General features: G+C 32.8%; 1 protein-coding gene across 1 annotated transcript in view; it reads left to right on the top strand.

Annotated features, from left to right (window-relative positions):
* The first annotated feature begins 341 nt into the window (after positions 1 to 341).
* Positions 342 to 12446, top strand: part of LOC101261692 (rRNA biogenesis protein RRP5) — a 39170-nt gene continuing 27065 nt past the window's right edge. The window contains exons 1-5 of the mRNA XM_010319556.4: positions 342 to 690; positions 775 to 980; positions 1162 to 1305; positions 3398 to 3574; positions 9359 to 9452. Coding sequence (XP_010317858.1) covers positions 606 to 690; positions 775 to 980; positions 1162 to 1305; positions 3398 to 3574; positions 9359 to 9452 — 706 coding nt within the window. The 5' untranslated portion in view covers positions 342 to 605. The remainder of the gene's footprint in view (positions 691 to 774; positions 981 to 1161; positions 1306 to 3397; positions 3575 to 9358; positions 9453 to 12446) is intronic.

Raw genomic sequence — 12446 nt, 5'->3', positions numbered from 1 at the left:
GACAAAGATTATTCACATGCCAATTTATAGGAAAAAAAGTTTGAAATATATCTAAACTTTGACAGAAACTTCTGTAATAACTTCAAACTTTGAGCAAAACCTATTACCCCTGCACTATTTAATAGTGTATTTTAAAGCTGTAATAGTGTCCAACTAGATAAATTACTATTTATAATGATATAATATTTATGATGTCCACGTGAGCAATTTATATATCTTTAAAATACACTGGTTAATAGTGCAGAGATAATAGATTTTGCCTAAAGTATGAAATTGTTTCTTTTAATGTTCAAATATATTTCGAACCTTTTTTAAAATATCGCATGTTGAAAAATGTTAAGAGTAAATGTTATTTAAAGATGAACAATATTATGAAACAATAGAGTAGTAAAAAAAAGGAAAAGGAGGTGTTATGGGCCAGTTCAAGCATTTAGAAAAGAAAAAAAAATTGTGAAGCCCAATAATTAAGGTAGGGAAAGAAACCTAAGCAGCGAAAATCTTTGTTAAACCCTTAAACCCTCCTGCGCCAATTCCATTCATTCTTTTCCCAATTTGTAAACTTGTACTCCCTGTGAAGAAGAAGAAGAAGGAAAAACTACGTTTTCATGGCACCCAAATCCCAAAGCAAAAAAAATTTACAATCAAACGGTCCCATTCAGCTTGAAGAGGAAGTTCCTGACTTCCCTAGAGGTATTCAAACACCATTCTTTTTTTGTTATATCCTAACAATATTTCTTCTATTTCCAATGAAATCAAACATTATGCTGTTTGTAGGTGGGGCATCTTCTTTGAGCAGGAAAGAGTTGGATGAAGTTCGAGCTGAGGTGGATGCAGAGTTTGAGGCTGAAGACAGATTATTGAAGAAGAGGAAAAAACAACACAAGCTCCAAAAGACTAATACAGAAGATGATTTAGGTTCCCTTTTCGGCGGTGGTATCAATGGAAAATTGCCAAGGTTCGCCAACAGGATCACTTTAAAGGTATACTGACAATTCCTGGACTTGCTCACATGTCGGTGAAACTTCTTTTTTTTTTTTTTTAAATTGCATGTTATGTTTAGGCTGTTTACAAGTTCATTTTTTATTAGCACATCTGTAACTTATTGCTTATCCTAACAACTGACAGCAAACATTTAACAACTTTATTTTATTATGCATTCAGAATATATCTCCTGGAATGAAGCTCTGGGGAGTAGTTTCTGAAGTAAATGAGAAAGATATTGTTGTCAGTCTCCCAGGAGGCTTGCGGGGGTTAGTTCGAGCTTCTGAAGCACTTCCTCCCTTTGTAGACGATGGAGCAAAACTGGTATTAAATCTTCTGACAACTTATTTTCTGATATAGGTTCTGTGAGTTGTATTTTTAATGAATTCTTCAAGTCCTTCTATTATGAAATTTCCAAAGAACACTTCCAGTTTTTATTTGTTCATAGCTTATTTTATGCCAGTGTTTTAATTGTTTGGCAAGCTGGAAGGAATTTAAATTATTATGTAGTGTATGGTGTATCAATATCTTCAATTTATCTATTAAATATAAGGGAGGATAAAAGAAGGTGAGATACGGAAACCAACCCAAAGTGACTAGTTCAAACTTATTGACTAAAATGCTGTTAAGTCAAAGGTCATTAAAATAGACATTCTAGCTAATGCTCTCTATGTTTACTTAAAAAATTTCTCAGTGAATAATCTCTCTTTTATAAGCCCATTTGAATAGTGTCTGAACAAAAAGTCCTGAACTTATGCGATAATTGTGCATGTGTATAGAATTGAATTTCTGAACCACAGTAGAAATACTTTCCCCCCTCTATAGATGCATTAGTCGATAGGTGTGAATCCATGGTGCAAGTTGTTAAATGGGGAAGGAGTAGGCCTAAAGTCACATTTACAGAATTTTTCTCTGAAAACCTACAACTTTTTGGAATTCATGCAGATTTGTAAAATATGGAATATCTAGAGAATGTTTATTGTAGGGTCTCTAAACTTCCAAACATTGAGTTAGTTCTGATCTAAATGACGCATTATGGTTAGTGATGATTCATTTTGTGGACTCCAACTTGCGTGGCATTGAGGCATAATTGTTTTTGTAGAAGAAATGCATTTTAATAAGTTATACAATCATCAATTTGTTTAAGGTTTTTGGTAAAAGCATGTGTTTATTGTTTCTCAAGGCTTACTAAAATATATGTCATTATTGCATCTCAAGAAGATTCTATTGTACCACACCCTTTTAGTTCTTTATGAAACCTTGGTCAGTATTTCAATGGTTTCATATCCTTTTAGTTCTTAACCAATTTCTCGAGGATTACTATTGCAAAACCTTCCCATAGAAAGGTACTTTATTTAGGCTCAGATATGGATAAACATTGAGCTATAATTTGAAATATATTATAGCATGAGAGCTTTGTTCAGTTTTTGAGGGTTCATATTCTTTTAGTGCTTAGCCAATATTTTAAGAACCATCATGAGAGATGTGGAGTAGTTACGATCTATATGAAAACCAAATGGTCAAGGTTAAAATGATCTTTTAGCTTGAATTCTAGTTCCTGCTATTACTGTGCACACCATATTTATAATAGTAAGGTCATCTTTTTTAAGGTTAAAAGTGGTTAAATAATGAGCTGTAGTATATTCAGAGTATGTTACACCCACAAGAGTAATTGTTTGGTACAAAGATTGATATTTTGTGGAGAGAAAGAGCTCAACCTTTTTCTATAGAACTTTTCATGACCAAAAAAGTTACTAGAAAAATCGTAGAGGCTTATGCCACAAAGCAAAAAATGAGGGGAGATATCCATATGGAACCTTATTACTTGATACATGTAATATTAATGTCTGAATTGGAAGCTTTTACAGATTTATACACATACTTGGATTTGTTAGGATTTCCTAAATTGCTGATTTACTGTTCTATGCTGGAGGAAAACATTGGTAGTCTTTTCTATTATGAGATGATGATTTATCATCCAGACTATGAAATCTCTTTAGCAGTGTCTCTGTCTCTAGCCTTTATGACTTATTGAAGAAATAAAACCCTCCAAGTTTTCCTTTCACCATAGAGATCTTATCATTGACAAACTTTATATATTTATTCGTTTAATTTTTGAGGTAATAAACTAATCAGACAAATGAATAATAGCTGAAATATCGCATGCAAACAGAGCGCTTGATTTTGTATACATCTTGTATGAGGAGTTTTCCCTTTCAGTTAATTATAACTATTGCTCATCAAGTATGTGGATAACACTTGAATCAAATAAATCTAGTGAAGGTAAATTCAAACCAAGGTTCCTTATATTTTCAACATAGTTTATCATCTCTCAATTAGACGTAGTTGTTGAAGATATTGCCTATTGTTAATGATTGGGAAATTGTTTTCCTAATAGCTTAATTTACCTTCGCAGTCGGAGATGGACACTAATCTTCTTTCTAGTGTATATCACGCTGGGCAGCTGGTTTCTTGCATCGTCTTGCACTTGGATGACGATAAGAAAGAAGTAGGGAAGAGAAAGATTTGGCTTTCCTTGCGTCTCTCTTTATTGCACAAGAACTTAACTCTTGACATTGTTCAAGAAGGAATGGTATGATAATTATCTTTTAGTTAACACCATTTTAGTTTACACCAGTTTGAGTTATATTTTTTATGGTGTTGTAGTCTGAATTAGTATTATTGCAAGATGAGGTTATATTTACCTTTTGCTAAAAAGGAAAAATTGAAGGCTTCATTGTTTCCCCAAGAGATATAGTCCAGCCTTTTGCTTTAGGTAGAAGAAAAAATTAGGAAGTGCTTATCGGAAAACAAAGAAGGTAGTTAGACATTATTCAACAATCTAATTTGCGTTTCAAATTTTGAGATATAAGATGATAACAAATATTTGAGAAAAGAGTGAATAAGAAAATTGTTAATTTTCTATTGTGGTTTAAAGCAATAAGAAAGATTTTTTGTATGATAACCCAGAAATACACCTTGTGGAAAGGTTTACTCAGAGATCCAAGGTGAACATATGTTCATTCTGTCAAGTATGTCTGAATTCGTCAAAAAACATTTGGTTATATGAATCCTCTGTAGCATGCTGCAATATCAAGCCAAGACCATTCCTATTTAACTTTGCTCATAAATAATTTCTCTTTAAGGAAAATTTTGGGCTTTCTAATGTTAGAGCTTCTTTAAGTTTCACACTGACTTTTACCAAGTTTTAATTTTCTGAGGAATAAAATGTTGCCCATCTTAAAACAAAATTTTAAAAAAATTGTTTAATGACCTGATAAAACTTTTTCCTTCATTCCTATGCATTATTAAGTACAAGATCTAAGACTTTAAAGGGTCGTTTTGTGTGAAGGATAAACATCAAATAGTTTTGGGATTAAATTATGGTGCCACTTAATTTGTTGTTTGGTTGGCATGTTTGGAATAACTTATTGGAATTGTTAATTAATAGCGTGATAAGTTATCCCTCACCCTAGATGGTATATAATTTCGGGATGACTTATCCCAAAATAAAATAGTTAAATGACAAAGATATCTCCTCAAACCCTTTTTATATAACTTTTCACATTCATGTATATTTACATTATTTTAATACCATGTATTATAACATTCACAACCTTCACTACTCCTTATTTTTATGATAATTCTTCATATTTTTCTATTAAAAAATACACTATATAAATATAATTTTTGTTTATGAATTTATTTGACTAATTCGTACGTTTATTTTTTTTTTGAATTCTCATAAATCCTCTTTTGCTTTTAACAGGCATAAGATGAATGCTATATTTTAAAGCTAAATGAGAGGAAAATTTATTTTAGATACATTGCGAACCTTCATGGGAATTCACACACAAAAAGATATTCAAGCTAAATGAGATGAAAATTTATTTTAAAAAATGAATAAATGTATTCTTTTTTATAATGATTATATGATTGGTTTTGCCCCAAAAATGCAAAGACCACAAACAGAAGAAATGAAAGCGAAAACGGCCTCTCAATCCATGTCTAGAGAATATAAACCCGGTGACATTTCTAAAAGAGAAAAAGGGAAATTCGATAAAGATGCTACAAAATTGGCTAACCTAGTATGTTTCAATAAATAAATCCCTTTTCACCAAAATAACAATAAAAATAAAGCTTGCGAAAAACAAAAACACTAGATCAATTGAGGGTATTTTGGTAAACAAACAACTTGTTCTTAAAATTTGTGCAATGCATATTATTTTGAATACAACAAGCCAAATACTTAATAAGAAATAATCTCAATATTACTCTTCCCATCATAACTAATCATAACTTAACTTATCTCATCATAACTAATCCCATCATAACTTGTATTCAAACCAAACGACCCCTAATACTTTTTCTTTTGCTGAGATGTGGATTGGTGGGATGGCCAATTTTTGGGCTTTGTTATGAATTTTGAGTCACCATTTGAAAAGTTATAGGGAGATAACCAATACTCCAATGCAAAAATAAAATAAAGTTTGCAGGTTTAAACTTACAAAGGTTTGATGAAGGTGGTTTTAGGAGGGTGGTATGTATGCAACCTTATCCCTACCCTATGAAGGTAGAGAGGCCGTTCACGATAGCAATGAAGCGTGAAGTGGGAAAAAGTGATAAGGCCCCGCTTTAAGGAATGAACCGCTCACATACTCATTCTAGTCAGTGAAGCGTAGAAGGCTTGCATCGCTTCATCACTAAGCATTGATGCGCTCGCTTTCTTGAACACTACTCAATAGACTCCCGGGTCAAGTAAAGAAGATCAAAATCAAATATGGAAATGAAATATAGTAATGAAGAAGCCATCCTATGATCCTAAAAATAATGAAGAAAGAGAACAATAGCAGCAACAAATAACACGGTAAACGAACCAAAAGACCATGTGAAACTATAGGTAGTAATTAAATTGAAAACTTCTAAAGGTTTGGATTCTTTGTATCCTCCGTTGGTTTTGTAATTCCATCAAAATTTTCAACCCCATGAATTTTTTTTTCCCGATGTTAAATTCTTATTTCTAAGATCAAAATAATGAAGAAGCCATCCTATGATCCTAAAAATAATGAAGAAAGAGAACAATAGCAGCAACAAATAACACGGTAAACGAACCAAAAGACCATGTGAAACTATAGGTAGTAATTAAATTGAAAACTTCTAAAGGTTTGGATTCTTTGTATCCTCCGTTGGTTTTGTAATTCCATCAAAATTTTCAACCCCATGAATTTTTTTTTCCCGATGTTAAATTCTTATTTCTAAGATCACTTGCAAGAGAGGGGACATATGGCCTAAACCTCTTTCCAAATAACACCAAAAAAGGAACTCTACTCAAAGAAAGTAAAGACTACCATATGAGAGTTTCCTGAAGGGAAGGCATTTCTATTCAACAAAATAGGATTATACCTTCCCTTGTTAACATTCAAGGTGGTTCATAGTGCCATCCCAAGTGTTTTTCTTTTTTTTGAACCTAAATGAAGCAAGATTGAGTCTGTCCATTCTCATTGGTCTTACGGTTGAAGCAAACATGTTTTCTTCCTTTGAGAAGATATAATCCATGTCCCTTGTAGTGGCATGTCTTGCAAGAGCGTCAGCTACACAATTTGCTTCCCTGAAGCAATAGATGATCTCACAATTCATATTTTGTATCTTTCTTTGGATTTTGCTCATCGTTTTCCTTGGAGTCCAAGGAGCTGGAGTCAATCCCTTGATCATATTCACTGCTATTTGATTATCCATCTCCAAGATAATGTGAGAATTTGAGTTGTCATGCACCCATTTGATCCCGTTTAACACTTTGTTTGGATCATTGTTGTCCATTGTTTCATAATGTATTGTGTATTGTATTATACTCTATTGTACTGTATTGTATGGTAGATACAATGTTTGGCTAGATTGTATTGTTTGTTTTTGTTTAGTAACATTTTAATTGTTTGGTTTGATTGTATTATATTGTATTGTAATTCATAAATTTTACTTAAATATCCTTAATTATTCTATGGTAGGAGGTTTGACTAGGTTTAAATAATTAAGGTAAAGGGTAAAATAGTATTTTGAAATATTATGTAAGGATATAATTGAAAAAAGAAATTAAGTAACAATGGGAACACACCAAATTGTTTGTTCCATAAAATAGGGGTTTCCATTGTTACGTGACAACGAAATAACGATACATAACAATACATTTTAAGTAACAAACAAAACAAACATTGTAGCTATAGTAAAGATACAATACAATACAATGGATAACAATGATCCAAACATAGTGTTAAAGCTGCCTGCAATTAACAAGAGTTGTTAGTAGAAAATTTGGTAGATTTAGCGAAAGTCATGACCATTTTACCATTTTCTCCTAACGATTCTCCTATTCCAGCCAATCTTTGTTCAGGTATGAAGCTACCATCTGCATTCAATTTCCATGTATTCCCTTGAGGTCTTGTCAATTTCCATATATTCCAGCCAATCGTTCCTTAGTTTTAAACTTATAAATGTTTGAACCCCGTGAGTTCTTCATTGGTTTTGAATCTTATGAAGTTTCCCTTGGGTTGTACTTTTTAATCCTTCAAATTCTACCATCATTTGCTGGAGGTGTTCCTTATTTTAGTTGGGGGTATTTTGGTCCAAAACTTTTTCGGTTAATAGAGTGTGGCTAATTTTTGATAGCAGGTATGGCAAGTGGCCATTTACCTATTTCGTTATCTTCTAGTTGAAAAACCAGTTAACTATGAAAATAAAAGGATGAGGAAGATGCTGCCACTTTCCTTAGTAGGGCGAATTATCCTTGATCCTTATTTTCAGGTAGCTAAGGTAAAGGTATTTAGGTGACTGAACTAATCATCTATTAGACCATCTCCAGCCCACCTCTATTTTACTCTCCATTCTCTATATTTAGAGAGTAAAATAGAGAATGCCCTCTCCAATCACTCTCCATATTACTCTCTGTACTCCATTTATAGAGAGCTGAATAGTAGTTCTCCAATCCATATTACTCTCTATACTCCATTTATAGAGAGCTGAATAGTAGTTCTCCAAATTTGGTGAACTACTATTCACACTCTCTATTTCACTTTTTCAATATTTTATTATTATTTCCATTACTTTTTAACTAACATACTATTTTACATATAATTTCATTAATTAAATATCTAATATTCATTATTTTTTTAAAATGTAATATATTATTTTAAAAAGATACATGATCTAATATATACTACTTTAATTTCAATTAATATATTTTTAGTAATTTTCACCAATAATAAAATTTTATTTTATTATTAATTTTCCCTATAAAGAATACACAGAATTGAAAATGATAAGATTAAAAAATTAATTTAAATACAATTAACAATACAATACATGACATAATAATTTAAATACAAGATAAAATACAATACATAACATAATAATTAATTCGTGATGAAACAAGAATCATGTCGAGAAGACGTGGAACGTGCATTCAGAGTTTTGCAATTATTGCATGACCGTCACGTTTTTGGAGAAAGAAAGTGTTACATGATATAATGACTACATGTATTATATATACTACACAACATGATAATTGAGGGCATGATCTTAATGCACCAATTCAAGATGTTGTAGAGGCTCCAACTCCAACGACGTAAATGGTGGTAGACATAATAAAATTAAGGACAACGATGCTCATTTTGAACTCCGTAATGCATTATTAGAGCATTTATGGGAGCATCATAATAATTTCAAAAATTGAGTGTTTGTGTATTATATTTTACTTTTATTTGAATTTGTTCATTAAGTTATGTATTCTAATATTTTCGTGCAATTTATGATGTCTAAAAATTTAGAATAAAATATAATTTATATTAAATAAAAAATTTGAAAAAATAATTTTTTTATCACATGAGAATTATATAGAGTAATCATTGAGAAAAGAAATAAATGATTTATATGAAATAAGAAAATAAGAATGAAATAGAAATAATAATAATATTAAGGAGAGAGAAAAAGATTCTTTGTAGAGAATAAAATAGAGAATTGGATTGGAGTTGGTTGTCTGAATAAATAGAGAACTCTATATTTGGAGAGTAAAATAAAGTGTAGCGTTGGAGATGCTCTTACACACAGGGAATCTTATATGTGCTCCAGAAATGTACGAAACAAACAAGTCTGAGAGGGAGTTCTCAACTCTTGGCATTTCTTTGTAGAACAACTTCCTGAACTTTGTAAAACTTAACCTTTACTAGAAGAAAAACGTATATTATCTAAATTGGGTCTAAACAACTTTTGGAACTGGTATATTATTTTGTATATGCTAAATTCATGTTCTTTAAATGTTAAATTCACATTCCTTTACTTGATATTATGCATTTTCCTGAACCTGTTCCTTATCTTTTTTGATTTACAGATTCTTAGTGCATACGTGAAAAGCGCGGAAGACCATGGTTATATAATTCATTTTGGGCTGCCTTCCTTCTCAGGATTTATGCCAAAAGAATCAGGTAGTCTTCACCTCCACTCAAATACTCCTTTTTGATTCATTCTCAGTATAACTGCGCCGAGAAGCTAGATATGTATTGGATATAGATATCTGTATACAGATCCCTGAACCTCCTTGCTTTATTAAACTTTATGAGGCTTTGAAGGGCGAAGAGTTCTATTTCTGTGGCTCTTATGCTGTGTTCATTGGTGCTTGGATGTCGTTTCTTGAAAGTGTATTCTTGATTAAGGTGCTTAAAGCTAAAGATATGTATTTTTCTTTCATGCCTTTGTTTGAAGGGAAAAAGGAAATTGCTTGTAGGAAGAATCAAGCTTCCTTCTAATATCCTGTCATGTAGTGGAGTGTGTTGTATACTTAAATAGATAAACAAATAAAAGTATCTCATCTCTAAGAGTGAAAAGCCAACTATTTGGCACTTTTTTGTCTTTTTGAATATAATTAAGCTGTGATTTGATGTGTTTATATGTGGAGGATATCATACTTTGAATTTTTATGTTACTTTTCCTAGTGGGATATGCTTGGTATCTTCTTTTTTGCAACGCCAACTTTGCTGGCCATAATAGTGTACTAAATTTTAAAATTTGAAGGGGACGATTTGGAGTTAAAGAAATCGTTGAAGCTTCTCAAGGAACATATAATTTTTTTGATTTGACCCAAATCATTCTTTCTTGTTGTCTTTATTGGAGTACACAAAAAATAACGCCTTGTAGGATTGGCAATATGAATTTGATGAAAGACATATTCGACAAAGAACTTGTTCTTTTGTGCGTATCTTTTATGTATATACATTCTCTTGGAAATAAACTTGAAAAAATGAAGAAATTAGGTCATGAGTTATAGAACCTTATAATTTCGTCATGTGCTGATTTTGGTGGAATTTTTGTCTTTAAGAGCAGAAAGCATTTTTCTTACATCTAGTTTGAATAAGTAAAGCAATATTTAATATAAAAATAAAAAAATATTAAATAACTGAATAGAGGTAATATAATCTTTGATTCAAAGTAAATAGATAGTAAAAAAAACAGAGCCGCAAGCATGCATACACCACTGATCAGTCGCAGCCTCGCAGAGAAGAAGAGAACTTACAGCAGTGGCAGCCTCGCAGCAATAAAAATACAGGAAAAAACACAGTAGCAACCAAAAATTAATGAGAAAATCGCAGAGCAGTCGCAGAGAAGAAGAGAAGAAGAGAACTTACAGCAGCAGTGGCAGCCTCGCAACAGTCCAAAAAAATATTTGAAGTAGCGAAAGTAAGTATTGTGAAGTCGCGGAAGACAATATCAGAAATTAAAAAAAAAACCTTGCAATTTTTTTATAAATACCCTAATTAGCGCCTTATCAAATTAAGCGCGCCTTTTCTCACTTTTTTTTTTTTTTCTTGCGCTTCTCGCTTCAATCGTAGAAGCGAGTTCTTTTTGAATGTCGCCTCAGTTCAGGAAAGAAAAGCGCAGGGGCTGCACTTCGCCTTGCCTTGTGCTTTAAGCAGGCTTTTCCTCGCTTTCTATAACACTGGGTTCACCTATGTACTAGTTTTGCAGAATACGATGTAGAGTGAATCAGTTTTTTTTCCCAACTAAGGTTAGATAACCTTGTTACTGATGTGACAAACACCTATATTCAAGTTATCAAAGAGAACACCTACAATAACTATGGTTTTCTATGAATTGTCACCCAACCTTCTATACATTTAGTAACCTCATGGGTTCTCCATAAAGAAATAAGGAATAAGAGATTATTCCTCAAATATGCAATATCAATTTCTACTCCTTCAAATGCTCTCGCGTTTTTCTTAATATTACCCACACGGGAAGAACAAGGATGTTCCCGCTTGAGAAATAGCCTTAACATGCTGTAACCCTTTCCAAACAGTAGATAAGAAGTTGAGCTTTGATAAAGAACGTTTAGAATCCTAAGCTTGAACCTTTGGGCTGGATATCTTCGAAGATCCTATGATACTCGTGCTATGACTTGAAAAATCAGAAAATGAGGTAAGAGTTTGGAAAAGCTTGGACTAGGTTCTATTTATAGACTTGAGACCGAACTGCTTTGGGGTATTAAGGGCTCCATTGTACGCGACGGGCGTCATGTTTCTATACCTGGACAAAACTATTTTTCTCCCTTGTATTTAGTCGTGGTGCGACTTCCAACGCGTCCAACTTGGGCGCGATGGACGTTGCGTCCTCCATCTTCATGACGAACACTCAACATTTTCCCCCATTTCCCATCTAACCATGGTCGCGGCGCTACCTCCATTTTGTTGGGCGTTGCTTTGCACCCTGTATCGTGGTTAATACTTTTTAGGCTAAAAGTCATGACTTTGGTAAATCGCGCTTAGCATCTTGTACCGAACTTGGATCGCTGGAGTGGTTTGATGCTTTGGAATCGAAACATGAGCACGGTGTCGGTATGACCACACATTCTTATTGAACACTAGATAGACCTTCAAAATAAACTCTATATTGCCGAGCACAATCATATCTTCTTGTTCGGATCACATTATTCATGCCCGATGGGTCAACCCTTAGAACGGAAGTATGAGGCTTTACTGGAACCCTAGGCCTGAAAAGAAGCAGAAGTAGAAGTGAGGTTGGTCTGAATGTGTAGCGATTCTTTTCTTTTCCTTCTTTTAACAGTAGATCTTTTATAACTTTGGGGAAATTGTAATTAGGTTAGAGTACCCTTGTCCAGTGTCTAGACCTATTATATTCTTTGTTGTCCAGAGCGTGGCACAGAGGTCGGAGGAATTGATCTGAAATATTTGGTGGGAAGAAACAGAAAGTTCTGCCTATTTAAGCAGGAAACTATGCATCTCTTGTGAAGGTGGGGATATTGGGATCAAAGACTTGAAGGCGTTCAATAGAGCCCTTTATTAGGCAATTTCAGCTGTCAACCATGTCCATAAGGTTTGTTAAGTCTTCAAAAGATGGAAACATTACATATGATACTAGTTTCTTCAGTGTATTTCTTTTATCAATTTTAGGAAATAAGTATTGTA

The sequence above is a fragment of the Solanum lycopersicum genome, chromosome 3 (genome assembly GCF_036512215.1).
Source record: "Solanum lycopersicum chromosome 3, SLM_r2.1".
Classification (NCBI taxonomy): domain Eukaryota; kingdom Viridiplantae; phylum Streptophyta; class Magnoliopsida; order Solanales; family Solanaceae; genus Solanum; species Solanum lycopersicum.
This window is presented reverse-complemented; position numbering and strand designations above follow the sequence as displayed.